The sequence below is a fragment of the Xenopus laevis genome, chromosome 4S, assembly GCF_017654675.1.
Source record: "Xenopus laevis strain J_2021 chromosome 4S, Xenopus_laevis_v10.1, whole genome shotgun sequence".
In the NCBI taxonomy this organism is placed as follows: Eukaryota; Metazoa; Chordata; class Amphibia; order Anura; family Pipidae; genus Xenopus; species Xenopus laevis.
The window spans coordinates 78,012,774-78,028,485 of NC_054378.1; the positions used below are offsets into that span (position 1 = coordinate 78,012,774).

The 15,712-nt window shown below is 40.1% G+C and overlaps 1 protein-coding gene across 1 annotated transcript in view; it reads right to left on the reverse strand.

The window, feature by feature from the left end:
* The window catches only part of LOC108715624 (tenascin-R), a 206,753-nt gene that overhangs the window by 5,753 nt on the left and 185,288 nt on the right, over nucleotides 1-15,712 (reverse strand). Inside the window, exons 18-21 of the mRNA XM_041561497.1 lie at nucleotides 7,165-7,316; nucleotides 5,602-5,698; nucleotides 5,092-5,253; nucleotides 4,802-4,965 (exon numbers count right to left, since the gene is read on the reverse strand). Coding sequence (XP_041417431.1) covers nucleotides 4,802-4,965; nucleotides 5,092-5,253; nucleotides 5,602-5,698; nucleotides 7,165-7,316 — 575 coding nt within the window. The remainder of the gene's footprint in view (nucleotides 1-4,801; nucleotides 4,966-5,091; nucleotides 5,254-5,601; nucleotides 5,699-7,164; nucleotides 7,317-15,712) is intronic.

The following is a 15,712-nucleotide window of genomic DNA, read 5'->3' on the forward strand; positions in this document are numbered from 1 at the left end:
GTTCATATTTTGGGAAATGTTTTCTAAGCACTTATATATAATGAAAAACATTATCATACAAAATAGAATTATTGCTGCTAACAACACACTTTGACTGTACATGAAGTCTTTAGTTGCTATCACTGGCAATTTAGCTAAAATCATAACTGACTGATGCAGGGAGTTCTAGCCAAAACTTTTTAAGTGGGAAATGTTAGTCTTTTTATACCTTGCAGCCAAAAACGTTTCAATCATAATATCGACTTCTCATTTCAAAACAATCATCTCTACTGGCAATCCTCTGCAATTGAGTTAATTGATTTTTAGAAATAGTTTTCAAGCATATGGTTAGAAGAAAAACAGGAATGTAAATCAATAAATGATAGCACTCAGTTTTATTTCTGTGAAGGTCAGTTCCATGTTTATATCCGGTCTTTATCATATTAATATCCCAACATGGGAAGTGTTTTGATGATGAAAATAGCTGTAAATTCACTTTATGGCCTCACATTATTACCGCAATCAATCAAAGTCTTTCAAATAAAAACTGCAAAGTTGCTGTATCTTGTCAAGATCATATCAAATATTTAATCGTTTTACCCTGAGAAACTTTCTTTTGATTACAGTGTGTAAAACTATTTTATTATGCGGATGCGATATTAGTTTTCAGCAATGTACTGAAACTTCTAAAATATTTCTTTCAGGCACAATTTCAAGTGTCAAAAACTTGACATATGTGGATTGTATGAAGCTGTAATTAGAAAAATCCTCAAAAGATAGTTACGCATCCTAGTTTTACAGAATCTATTATTTTATCAACAGAAAATATCACAAAAATGTAACAAAAACTCTTTGTAGGCCTACCGCTGCCTTTAGCAATGTGAGTGAGCATCAGCTGGGATACTTGCTCATAAAAGCTTTAGCTACCAGTAATGCTATTTGCCTTTTGGGAAATGCTAAGGTTCATATTGGTTTGGATGTGTACCCTCTTGCACTGAATCATGGGAGGATATTGATGAACTTGCAACCAACCCCTAAACTCCCCAGAGTAAGCTACTTCAAGTAAGGTTGCATCAGGAAACTTAGATGCATACTGTATGTTGCCTTATAGCAACAATTTTTTTTTAGAAAATAAATACAAATAGGTATGTCTATGAGCTGTATGCTATTGATTTGAGTTGCTCTATATTACAGATACATTACAAATATCTTTAAAAAAAAATAAGCATATTTTAAGCATATTTGCTCCAGAGGAAGTTATTAAACCTATTTTGTAGCCATAAATATTGCAACAAGTCATGTGACTATGGCAATTGAGAATGTTGTTGTCAAAGAGGGTAACATTGGTAATTTAGGCAAACAGTGTGGACTTGCCAGCTGAATGGCAAATGAAATAAAAAAAAAAAACCTTCAACTGTAAAAACAAGATTGTAATTTATGAGTGTAAATTTTATACTGAGTATAAGGGGGTTATTTATTAAAATCTGAATTTTTCTGATTATTTTATTAAAAAAAGACAGACCAAAGTAGAATCCACGATTTGATTTGATTTATTATTAAAAAAAGCATGATTTAATTGGATTGGGGAAAAACTCGATAAAATCGAGCGAAACTCCGAATCGTATGATATTTTTTCAGATTTTTTTTTGCCAAATTGAATGATTTTTTTGGGCTTTTTCCCGAAAGGTTGATTTTTCAGATTTTTGCCCGAAAAGCCTAAAATAGTCAGATTTTCAGGGTTAATTCCACCGCAGACCACAGAAACTTACAAATAGAATAGGGACCTCTCCCATTGAGTTATATACACCCTCGGCAGGTCTGAGATGGCAGATTTGGCGTATAATAAATCTCGAAAAATTTAAGTTTTTTTCCCACTAATAATTCAGATTTTATAGTAAAAGAAAAACTCAAATTTTTTGATTTTTTTGCATTCGGACTTTAATAAATAACCTCCTAAGTGTTAGTGGGGCATTCATTAATAAATAAGGAATTTACATTAGTATAGATAATAATATAAAACTTAATTATGTGTCAGCAAAAGGCATTCATAATGTCTTATGTTCATATAGACATATACGTTTTATTTTAGAAACCTTTGATATGGCTTCACAGTTTTTTACAGTATGGTAAGTATTTTATTGAAATGAAAAGGCGAAGCAAAGGGAAACAATAAGAGAATTAAAAAAACACTAGTTAAAGGACATGTAACCCCTCACATACAAATATGGAATCAGTGAACAGTCTCTTTGAAATCTTTAGATATCTGCCACTCTGGTTGTTAAAAGGTTGACCGTAAGGCTGCAGCATCCCCTTAATCACTTAAAAATCCTTCTTCTCCTCTAACCCACTCGGCCCCCTCCCTCACACACTAAACACACCCTCCAGTCTAACAGCCAATGAAGAGATTACCCATAGAATCTGTGCTCCAGCTGTCTGATCCTATTTTTTTCTCTTAACCACCTCTCCTGAGCTAAACTTAATTATGACAGTGCTCAACCCCAGCAGAAGTTTTTATCAAAGTAAGTTGTGCCTGTGTAAACCTGCATTCTGCATTGCATGAACTTTACAGCATATCTGTCCTGTTCGCAGATGTCACTGTTACTGATGATGTCTCAGTGGAAAAATGTCAGATGGGAGAAATCTGCTATTTGTTTTAGGAAAATGTGAGGGTGCTGGCAAATGGAGGGGGTTTTTGCAGTACAAATTATGTGGCTTGGGTGGGGAACAACAAATATATATGATAGGAAAATGTAGGATTCACATGTCCTTTAAGTAGAAAGGCTTTCAAAAATGTCAGCTTTTGTTCAAATGATAAAATACACCTTGGGGAAACCAGTTATTAAGTCCTGCTGTAAACTTCCAAGAGGTTTTCAACTGATGTTGTAAACAGGTAAAATGACATTTCCATTCTCTCTCACTTCTTACATATGTTGCCATCGAAACTTAAATAAAAATGGACATTTAACAGTTCTTGGAAAAAGTTGTAAACCTTCCTAAATATGAATCGTATATGGTGTTCCATAAAGTTGGACGAAACACAGCATGCTCTACCTTGAAATTTAAGGTTTGCTAACTCAGATAAAAAGAAAAAAAAGAAATATTTATTAGCCCCTAAGGAGAAAAGTTTGTCTTGTAGATTCCTTTTGTAGATGTTTAGGGGAAAAAACCCCCAGTGCATTAGGGGATTCTCTTTCAAGTACTTTAAAGCCTGCAGAACCCTTGTGTTCTGATGTAGCTGCAACTTTCCAAACTAAATTGAACAAGCTTAGAGAATGAATACTTGTGTTAACAATGAAAACATACAATAATACTCTTGATTATGTTGCCAACCCTTGAGTGTGACCAGGCTAAAACTGCTTGACTTGTGCCCAGGACCCCAGTATACCTGTGCAACTCCCTGCAACTCCAGGTACCTGGTGTAGTTCAGTGCAGCAAAGGATCCATTCAGAGAGATGAGTTTTGCAGCAAAATAACTTGTTTATTTACAAAGAACCATTGCAATGGAATAATTCACAGGCACTTAGATGTCCACAGAGTAATAGTTACAGGATCATTTCCTTTCCAGTGAAATAGTAGAATTAGGTTATCACACTCCTGGGGCAACATATTCTCAGAGAGCTTCCTGCCCAGGATCTTGCGATCTTGGGTCTTGGAACCCTCACTGGTCCTCACCACACCCACTGCTCACTACATACCATGAGCCTCTCTATTGCTCCTAGAGAAACTATGACAATCTTACTATAATTAAATAACTCTATCTAAATAAATATCTATCTTTAACACCGGCAGACCTGGACCTGTAATACCTCACAGTGAGTTAAGGTCCCAGGAAAGAACTTGAGCACATGGGGCTAAACTCCTTTATACTTTAAACTGCTGCCACCGAGTGGACAACCCCTTTAATTACTATGGACCCAGGAAAGGGATATAACTACCTGAGTATGCTGAAAGGACCCTTAGGTGTTCATTTACATAAGGGAGACCTTTAGATATGTACAATATGTAAGATATGTTCCTTTGTATATACACTCCATTCAACTGGTCTGTCTCACATACAGAATACTTTCCACAGGAAGGCTATCTTTTGGAAAGGTATTTATTTGTAGTAAAAAATGTTAATAAGGTCTCTCTGAGGTGGACACAGAGTAGAAAGGCTATAAACTTCCAGTGGGGATGGGGGTGCAGAGAGGCTGACCCCCTGAATATCTGTATATACATAAACAAATATACAGTATATAGTAGATCTTCTTTGCCTGCCACATGCAATACTGGCTTCTTTAAAAATTGCTACGTCACCACTTTAAATTATCATATTTGTCTTTTTCTTGTTTTTGTTTGTCTTTATCCTTTCAATTCTTTGTATCTGTTTATACTACTTGCCATCTATTGAACTATAATATATTTTATTCTAGATATGATACTTTGAATAGTTATCTTGCTTTGTAGCGCAGTATTTACATTAGTCATTAAAATGTGCTACCATCACATGTTCACACCATTGCTAATAGCCCAAGCTAATTACATTATGCAAGCAGGTAACTGAGATCTGCCTCGAGAAAAAAAATATTTTGAAATGTTATATCTGTAGAAACTAATAGCGTAAAATTCTTCAATTTATTTTGATCTGCAAAAGCTAAAAGTTGTACAGATTCTCTGTCTGAAGATAATTGTATGTATCTAAAGTACTTTTTGAATTGTGTGTTCAAGAAATTATGAATCCAGTTTGACTCTTCATAGATAAAGGGGCATATTATCTCTTATGAAATATGGAATTCTTTTGTCCAACAATATTGTGCTTTGTGTAAAACAGCTTTGTTCTCACCTGGCTGTGCCGGGATTCTCCATATTTGCCATTAAGGTTTGTGCGGTGGCAGTTCTTATACCACCATGCTCCTTTATATGAGGAGGCACAATTTGTCACAGCAACATCATTGTCTTTATCTTTTGTAGAGAACGGCCGTCCCTGGTGGTAAGTGAGTGAATCACCTATACACAAATCAGAGAGAAGCAAGACTATTGAAAATAAATGTATAAATAAGATTCCAGCTTTATGCAGCTCTAATATAAGTAAGACTAAAATATCACTTGGTGTAAAATTATATATGAAAATACCTGATGTCCCATTGAAGTCCCCAATGCGCAGCTTGTATAAGCTACGGGCATCACCAACATTAAACTTATTATAATATGCATAGACTGCTTCTTGTCCATCCCGCATATCAATCCGAAGTTCATACCGCCCCTGAGAGGTCATCTGATGCAGGGTATCAAGTCCTGCGTAAATTGGTATCAGCAAAAAAAAAAAAATAGTCTTATAAATATTCAAAGCATGGCAAAAAACGTATCCATATACACAAAAGGAAAGTAGATGATGACTGAATTAGACTGTCATACTGTTTCAAGGAAAATAACATTGACAACTCAGTTAACTCACTTATATGTTTACAAATCCATGAAAAGTTTGCTAAATATCTAATAGCTAGTTTCTTGCTTTACAGGCTGCTATTCATGTTTTTAACACATTGTAAAATTTAATTCACAAAACAAGCACTTGGATGTCCCTGGAGTGATTGGAAAGAGGTTTAAATATATCCTTTGCTATATAGGTGCACTTTGACTCACCCAGCCAAAACTCATCCTCCAGGTTACCAAATCCTACACGATAATCTGCCCACTTGCGGAAAAAATCTGTCAGTCCATTCTGGCGTCTTTGAAATACCTGCAGTGAAAAGTTTATGTTGTAGTTAAAGATCTTGATTTCATGTGCAGGAATGGTATCTGTTATCCAGAAAGCTCCAAATTACAGAAAGTCCAGTTCCTATAGACTCCATTGTATAAAAACAATCAAAATTTTTAAAATTACCTGTTATCTGGAAAACCCCAGGTCCCGAGCATTCTGGATAACAGGTCTCATACCTGTATTACTAAACAGTTTAAGAGCTGGAGTAGACCAATTATCCTAAAGGACACAGGGAACATTAAGGGCTCTTACACACGGCTCTTTCTGCCTGCGCTCATCTGCGTTGTGATTTCTTCCGTTCAGCCGCAGGGGAGCGCAGGAGTAGACGTAGTCAATTATTTTGAAGGGGGCTGTACTCACACAGACACATGTAAGCTCCAAACGCAGGTTGGGATGCAGCGTGTTGCATTTCACCTGCATACATGCATCTGTGTGAGTACAGCCCCCTTCAAAATAATTGACTGGGTCTACTCAAGCGCAGGCAACAACGGCAGTGTGTAAAAGCCCTTATAAACACTAGTTAAATTTGCTGAGGGCAGTAACCCATAACAACCGATCAGTGATTGGCTTTATACAGCTAGCTGCAAGTTGAACAATGCAAGCAAACATTTGTTTGGTTGCCATGTGATACTGCCCAGGAGTAAATTTGCCCAGTGCTTGTAAATGAGCCACTGATACAAAAGTCTTGACACTAAAATTTTAAAACATTTTTTATTTTATGCTGTAGGGCCTTACTATTTGCCTCCTATGTTAGTTTACCTCACACCAGTTTAAAAAATACAATCCAAGGTGGAAAAAATTATAATATTTGAACTGCAGTATCTCAATGAACTAAATTTAATTAGTTTAATCCTATAACCTATTGTTACTTTTGACTTTAATGCTGACCATGCTCAAATCCATTTCCACACAGTACTATGGAAAGTGCTTCGCAAGAACACATAAGGACATATTTATTAAGACTCATTTAGATGTGAAAAGTTTTTCCATGATTATGTATTTTACAACTGTGCTTTTCTGGCACCTCAACAGGTAGCAGGTGGTGAGATCAACTATTTTTATTCTTTTGAGATTTCAATTTAAAAGTCTTGGCAAACAAAAAAAATGCAGAAGCAGCTGTGATGGTATGTTTATTGGGGAATTTACAAGATGATTAGGGTAAATAAATTAATGTTTTGCATGTTTAGCCCACCAGGACTTACAATCCAGCCTCCACCATCAGTGGTCACAAATGTAGGTTGGGACGCAGCTTGTTGCATACATGTGTCTGTGTGAGTACAACCCCCTTCAAAATAATTTACTTTGTCTACTTCTGTGCTGCCCTGCGGCTGAATGGAAGAAAGAGCAACGCAGGGAAGCTCAGGCAAAAACAGCCATGTATGAGAGCCCTTATAAACACTAGGCAATGAATTAATGTTTTGCATGTTCAGCCCACCAAGACTTACAATCCAGCCTCCACCATCAGTATTCATGTCACAATATACTGGCACACTTTGGCTCATGTCTCCATTGATAAAAATGTAATATACTCCACTCTGGTTATCTCCATTCAGCATGTGCTGAGCACAGTCTTGTGGATAGGAAAACACCCTCCCTCCTGCAAAGGAACAAACAGGAAAGTGAATTAAGAGTAGAAATATATGAAATGACTTCAGTGTTTTTCAATTTGTTTATCTGGCTGCAAGATTTGTGTGGACACCTAAAATAATGCGTTGTTAATGATTATTTATCAAAGCGGCACACTATTTTGATAAAGTATCCCCAGATGTGATGCCAATGAGTCCCTGTACCTAATTGCTATTCAGTTGTATGCTTAGAATTTACACTACACATATCGACTATCCCCTGTAGACTTTCTTCTGCCTATAATCGCAGTTCTACAAATTCCCTACTGTGCTTATACATTAAAAAAGATGCAGATTAGTCTGCAGGGCAGATTTATAATATGGCTGTTCCGATGTGTTTTAAAGATCCAGAATCATTGATTGCAAAGTTTCTTTTCAATACCAACACAAGATAAATATTAAAAAAGATTTTCAGACCCCTGTTACATAATTGAAGCTTGGAAGAAAACATAGACTTCATAAACTGAAACATAGCTGTTCAAATTGTTAGAGATAAAAAAATATATATAATACTGCACTTTGAAGATAGCAGGTCAGCCAGAACAGGGAGACTTTGCTCTCTGTAGATGTAGCTACATTTATATTGGAAGTTACAATATTCACATTTATTATGCAGACACAGATCACAGATGGAATCCCAAGCCTACATATCTCCTTGTACCTATTCTTTCTATTCTTCTACCTTCTTTCTTTTGTTTACAACTCATTCTTCCCTATTTGTCTTTTCACTTTACACTTACATAACTTGCTTTATTATTGCTAAACTGCTAACAATCCCTCATACCCCATTTTTCTCTTCCATTTTTCTTTATTTTGTCATATTGCTCTCTCCGACCATCCTTATGTCTAAATCTGGGACACAGCTACCCACGCAACTTCTCTCCTAATGTGGTATTTTATGCATTAATTTATCCCAATCTGTCTATTGTCATTTGCATTTTTCTTCTTAACAGCTATCCTCTGTTCTCACATCTTACTATTTTAACACCCCCTTTTTAGTTTTGTGCTTTTTCTACCTACTTCTAGGGATGTAGCGAACGTCGGAAAAAAAGTTTGCGAACATATTCGCGAACTTGCGTCAAAAATGCGAACGGTTCGCGAACGTCGCGAACCCCATAGACTTCAATGGGAAGGCGAATTTTAAAAGCTAGAAAAGACATTTCTGGCCAGAAAAATGATTTTAAAGTTGTTTAAAGGGTGCAACGACCTGGACAGTGCCATGCCAGAGGGGGATCAAGGGCAAAAATGTTTCTAAAAAATCCATTGTTGACACAGCGCTGCGTTTTGTGCTGTAAAGGGCAGAAATCACACTACATTTCTAAACCTGTGTAATAAAATGCTTTAAAACGTCCGGCGTCTACATGCCAATCAAGTCGTGTAAAGGTTACAGCCTGTTCACATGCAAAGACGAAACGCGGTGCTTACTGCAACGCAAAAAGACGCAAAGAGCTTTAATGAATGATACCGTTAAGTGAGCAAATAATAGTTTTTAATTACTAGTTGCTTGTCACCTCCAGGATGTTCGTCCTGTTGGTGGCAATATTTCTGTAGTGGTGTGTTTAGCAGTCACCGTGCTTGTGCGCACGTGCACTGTCAGGCAGAGGTAATTCAATGTACAGTGAAGTGAACCAAAAAACACTGATTCTGCAGTGTGGGCCCAGTTTTGGTCTACTTTATTGATCACCTGCGGTGACCATAAAAGATGCGATTTTGCCACTGTTGCAGAACCCTGAAAAATTAGGCATGTGTACTTTCCTGAAAAATTATGTTTTTTTTGTCGCAGCCACTGAACCAGAAGTCCAGAAACAATATGCCATATAAATGCTGAAAATATTAATTTTTTTTTGTCGCAGCCACTGCAGCACAGAGGCCAGAAAAAATATGCCATATAAATGCAAACAATATTAATTTTTTTTTGTTGCAGCCACTGCAGCACAGAGGCCAGAAAAAATATGCCATATAAATGCAAACAATATTAATTTTTTTGGTCGCAGCCACTGCAGCACAGAGGCCAGGAAAAATATGCCATATAAATGCTAACAATATAAATTTTTTTTGTTGCAGACACTGAAGCACAGAGGCCAGAAAAAATATGCCATATAAATGCTGAAAATATTCTGTTTTTTTTGGTCGCAGCCACTGAAGCACAGAGGCCATAAAAAATATGCCATATAAATGCTGAAAATATTCTGTTTTTTTTGTCGCAGCCACTGAAGCACAGAGGCCAGAAAAAATATGCCATATAAATGCTGAAAATATTCATTTTTTTGTCACAGCCACTGAAGCACAGAGGCCAGAAAAAAATATGCCATATAAATGCTGAAAATATTCATTTTTTTGTCACAGCCACTGAAGCACAGAGGCCAGAAAAAATATGCCATATAAATGCAGAAAATATTCTGGTTTTTTTGGTCGCAGCCACTGAAGCACAGAGGCCAGAAAAAATATGCCATATAAATGCTGAAAATATTCATTTTTTTGTCACAGCCACTGAAGCACAGAGGCCAGAAAAAATATGCCATATAAATGCTGAAAATATTCTGTTTTTTTTGGTCGCAGCCACTGAAGCACAGAGGCCAGAAAAAATATGCCATATAAATGCTGAAAATATTCATTTTTTTGTCACAGCCACTGAAGCACAGAGGCCATAAAAAATATGCCATATAAATGCTGAAAATATTCAGTTTTTTTTGGTCGCAGCCACTGAAGCACAGAGGCCAGAAAAAATATGCCATATAAATGCTGAAAATATTCATTTTTTTGTCACAGCCACTGAAGCACAGAGGCCAGAAAAAATATGCCATATAAATGCTGAAAATATTCTGTTTTTTTTGGTCGCAGCCACTGAAGCACAGAGGCCAGAAAAAATATGCCATATAAATGCTGAAAATATTCATTTTTTTGTCACAGCCACTGAAGCACAGAGGCCAGAAAAAATATGCCATATAAATGCAGAAAATATTCTGTTTTTTTTGGTCGCAGCCACTGAAGCACAGAGGCCATAAAAAATATGCCATATAAATGCTGAAAATATTCATTTTTTTGTCACAGCCACTGAAGCACAGAGGCCATAAAAAATATGCCATATAAATGCTGAAAATATTCTGTTTTTTTTGGTCGCAGCCACTGAAGCACAGAGGCCAGAAAAAATATGCCATATAAATGCTGAAAATATTCATTTTTTTGTCACAGCCACTGAAGCACAGAGGCCATAAAAAATATGCCATATAAATGCTGAAAATATTCAATTTTTTTGTCACAGCCACTGAAGCACAGAGGCCAGAAAAACTCAGGATTTACCTGGATTCAAATTAAACCAGTAGGGTTTGCACCCTAGTTTGTAACGGTGGTGGAGGGAGGAGGACGCTAAAGGACAGCTGTATGTGGAGTCATGAGGCGTGCAGAGAAGGACAGCTGCATGGGGAGTCAGAATCAGAAACTCAGCACAAGTCTTCCGGCGTGCAGTAACCCTCCGAGATCCACCCCTCATTCATTTTAATAAAGGTCAGGTAATCCACACTTTTGTGACCTAGGCGAGTTCTCTTCTCAGTTACAATCCCTCCTGCTGCACTGAAGGTCCTTTCTGAGAGGACACTTGAGGCGGGGCAAGACAAGAGGTTCATCGCAAATTGTGACAGCTCTGGCCACAGATCAAGCCTGCGCACCCAGTAGTCCAGGGGTTCATCGCTCCTCAGAGTGTCGATATCTGCAGTTAATGCCAGGTAGTCCGCTACCTGCCGGTCGAGGCGTTCTTTGAGGGTGGATCCCGAACGGTTCTGCCGCTGCCTTGGACTGAAAAACATTTGCATGTCTGACGTTACAGAGTGGCCAAAGTGCTTTGTCCTTGCAGGTGCGCTCGTGGCAGGATTACTGGCACCTCTGCCCCTGGAATGTTGATGAGTTCCTGAAGTGACATCACCCTTAAAAGCATTGTACAACATGTTTTGCAGGCTGGTTTCTAAATGCAGCATCCTTTCAGACTTGTGGTATGTTGGTAACATTTCTGCCACTTTATGCTTGTACCGAGGGTCTAGTAGAGTCGCGACCCAGTACAGGTCCTTCTCCTTAAGCCTCTTGATACGGGGGTCCTTCAACAGGCATGACAGCATGAAAGACCCCATTCTCACAAGGTTGGATGCAGAGGTATCCATCTCCGCTTCCTCGTTATCAAGGACTGCATCATCCACGGTCTCCTCCCCCCAGCCACGTACAAGACCAGGGGTCCCCAAAAGGTCACCACTAGCCCCCTGGGAAGCCTGCTCCTGTTGGTCCTCCTCCTCCACAAAGCCACCTTCCTCCTCTGACTCCACTTCTGACACCTCTCCCTGCGTTGCAGCAGGTGCCTGGGTTCGTTCTGGTGATTCCGACCAGAAATCGTGCGCTTCCTGCTCCTCGTCACGCTGGTCTACAGCCTCATCTGTCACTCGTCGCACGGCACGCTCCAGGAAGAAAGCGAAGGGTATTAGGTCGCTGATGGTGCCTTCGGTGCGACTGACCATATTTGTAACCTCTTCAAAAGGGCGCATGAGCCTGCAGGCATCGCGCATAAGCACCCAGTAACGGGGTAAAAAAATCCCCAGCTCTGCAGATCCAGTCCTACCACCCAGTTCAAACAGGTATTCGTTGACGGCTCTTTGTTGTTGCAGCAGACGTTCCAACATGAGGAGCGTTGAATTCCAGCGAGTCTGGCTGTCGCAAATCAAACGCCTGACTGGCATTTTGTACCGCTGCTGAATGTCAGCAAGGCGTGCCATGGCTGTGTAGGACCGTCTGAAATGGGCCGACACCTTCCTGGACTGCCTGAGAACGTCCTGGAATCCTGGGTACTTTGAGACAAAACGTTGTACTATTAAATTCAGAACATGTGCCATGCAGGGCACATGTGTTAAATTGCCCAGTCTCAGTGCTGCCAACAGATTGCTTCCATTGTCACACACCACTTTTCCGATCTTCAGTTGGTGTGGGGTCAGCCACCGATCGGCCTGTGACTGCAGAGATGACAGGAGTACAGATCCGGTATGGTTTTTGCTTTCCAGGCACGTCATCCCCAAGACAGCATGACAACGGCGTACCTGGCACGTCGAATAGCCTAGGGGGAGCTGGGGGTGCACAGTTGTGGAGGAGGAGGACCCAGCAGCAGAGGACGAAGAAGAGGAAGAAGACGAGGTAGAGAGCGAAGGAGGAGTAGAGGTGGTGGCAGAACCGCGTGCAATCCGTGGCGGTGACACCAACTCCACTGTTGTTGTTGAGCTACACATTCCCTGCTTCCCAGCCATTACCAAGTTCACCCAGTGGGCAGTGTAGGTGACATACCTGCCCTGACCATGCTTGGAGGACCATGCGTCAGTAGTCATATGGACCTTTGGCCCAACACTAAGTGACAGAGATGCGGTGACTTGGCTCTGCACATGGTGGTACAGGTGTGGTATTCCCTTTTTTGAAAAAAAATTGCGGCTGGGTACCTTCCACTGCGGTGTCCCAATTGCTACAAATTTGCGGAAGGCCTCAGAGTCCACCAGCTGGTATGGTAAAAGCTGGCGGGCTAAGAGTGCGGACAAGCCAGCTGTCAGACGCCGGGCAAGGGGGTGACTAGCAGACATTGGCTTCTTACGCTCAAACATGGCCCTCACAGAAACTTGGCTGGGGGCAGATGACTGGGAATGGGAACTGGTGGTCAAGGTGGAAGGCGGAGTGGAGGGTGGTTCAGACGGGTGAAGGACAGCAGAGGTAGAGCAGTAAGATGCTGGACCAGAAGGAGGGTGGCTTTTAGTTTGCCTGTTGCCTTTGAGGTGTTGCTCCCAAAGTGCTTTGTGCTTGCCGTTCATGTGCCTTCGCATAGAAGTTGTACCTATGTGGCTGTTGGGCTTCCCAAGACTCAGTTTCTGACTGCACTCATTGCAAATGACAACGCTTTTGTCAGAGGCACACACATTAAAAAAATCCCACACTGCTGACCTTTTTGAGGCTGGCAATCTGGCGGTAACAGTAGAAGTCGGCGGCGTTGGCGGCAATGGCGGGTGCGTTGGCCGGCTGACCACAGGTGCCGATACATGTTGTTGCCCTACTGTTCCCTGCGAGCTGTCCTCCCTGCTTCTTCTAAGTCTTATTCTCCTCCTGCCTCTCTGACTCTCCGTCTCTCCATCTGAACTATCCTCCTCTTCCTCTCTTCTACTGGGCACCCATAAAACATCAATCTCCTCATCCTCATTCTCCTCAGATGCATCAATTTCTTCTAACAGCTCACAGAAGGAAGCAGCAGCGGGGACCTCCTCGTCATCACTCATTATGTCCATCTCTGTTGTGTTCTCTGCCAGAATTAAATCTGGTGTAACGTCCTCATCTCCTTCATCTTCTTCTGCCAATAATGGTTGCGCATCACTCAGTTCAAGAAACTCATGTGAAAATAACTCCTCTGACTCCAGTGAAGAAGGGGCGCCGGTGGTGGAGGAAGTGTTACGTGGGGTGCCCATAGCAGTGGAGGATGAGGATGTTGTGGTAAAGTTAGAAACGGTAGAGGATGGGGTGTGCTGTGTAAGCCAGTCAACTACCTCTTCAGCATTTTGGGAGTTCAGGGTCATTGCCTTTTTAAAACTGGGCAATTTCCTAGGGCCACAGGATAGCATAGCAGCACGGCCCCTTGTGCCTCTGCGTGGCGGCCTGCCTTTGCCTGGCATTATTTTTAAAACAACAACAACAACAACTCAGGTGGTGTTTCTAGAGACGGTATTATTATTGATATTTAGACAGAATGTGAACAAGCTCACACAGCTAGATGGGAGTTGTTTGAAAATGAAGAAGAAGAACACACTGGGCAAACAAGGCCTACAAGGTCAACGTATACACTACTACAGCAGTGGATACGGAATATATTATTGCTGCCTGAAAAACGTCACTCGGGTGGTGTTTCTAGAGACGGTATTATTATTGATATTTAGACAGAATGTGAACAAGCTCACACAGCTAGATGGTTGTTGTTTGAAAATGAAGAAGAAGAACACACTGGGCAAACAAGGCCTACAAGGTCAACGTATACACTACTACAGCAGTGGATACGGAATATATTATTGCTGCCTGAAAAACGTCACTCGGGTGGTGTTGCTAGAGACGGTATTATTATTGATATTTAGACAGAATGTGAACAAGCTCACACAGCTAGATGGTTGTTGTTTGAATATGAAGAACACACTGAGCAAATAATGCCTACAAGGTTAACGTATACACTACTACAGCAGTGGATACGGAATATATTATTGCTGCCTGAAAAACGTCACTCGGGTGGTGTTTCTAGAGACGGTATTATTATTGATATTTAGACAGAATGTGAACAAGCTCACACAGCTAGATGGTTGTTGTTTGAAAATGAAGAAGAAGAACACACTGGGCAAACAAGGCCTACAAGGTCAACGTATACACTACTACAGCAGTGGATACGGAATATATTATTGCTGCCTGAAAAACGTCACTCGGGTGGTGTTGCTAGAGACGGTATTATTATTGATATTTAGACAGAATGTGAACAAGCTCACACAGCTAGATGGTTGTTGTTTGAAAATGAAGAACACACTGAGCAAATAATGCCTACAAGGTTAACGTATACACTACTACAGCAGTGGATACGATATATATGATTGCTGCCTGAAAAACGTCACTCGGGTGGTGTTTCTAGAGACGGTATTATTATTGATATTTAGACAGAATGTGAACAAGCTCACACAGCTAGATGGTTGTTGTTTGAAAATGAAGAACACACTGAGCAAATAATGCCTACAAGGTAAACGTATACACTACTACAGCAGTGGATACGGAATATATTATTGCTGCCTGAAAAAACGTCACTCGGGTGGTGTTTCTAGAGACGGTATTATTATTGATATTTAGACAGAATGTGAACAAGCTCACACAGCTAGATGGTTGTTGTTTGAAAATGAAGAACACACTGAGCAAATAATGCCTACAAGGTAAACGTATACACTACTACAGCAGTGGATACGGAATATATTATTGCTGCCTGAAAAACGTCACTCGGGTGGTGTTTCTAGAGACGGTATTATTATTGATATTTAGACAGAATGTGAACAAGCTCACACAGCTAGATGGTTGTTGTTTGAAAATGAAGAACACACTGAGCAAATAATGCCTACAAGGTTAACGTATACACTACTACAGCAGTGGATACGATATATATGATTGCTGCCTGAAAAACGTCACTCGGGTGGTGTTTCTAGAGACGGTATTATTATTGATATTTAGACAGAATGTGAACAAGCTCACACAGCTAGATGGTTGTTGTTTGAAAATGAAGAACACACTGAGCAAATAATGCCTACAAGGTTAACGTATACACTACTACAGAAGTGGATACGATATA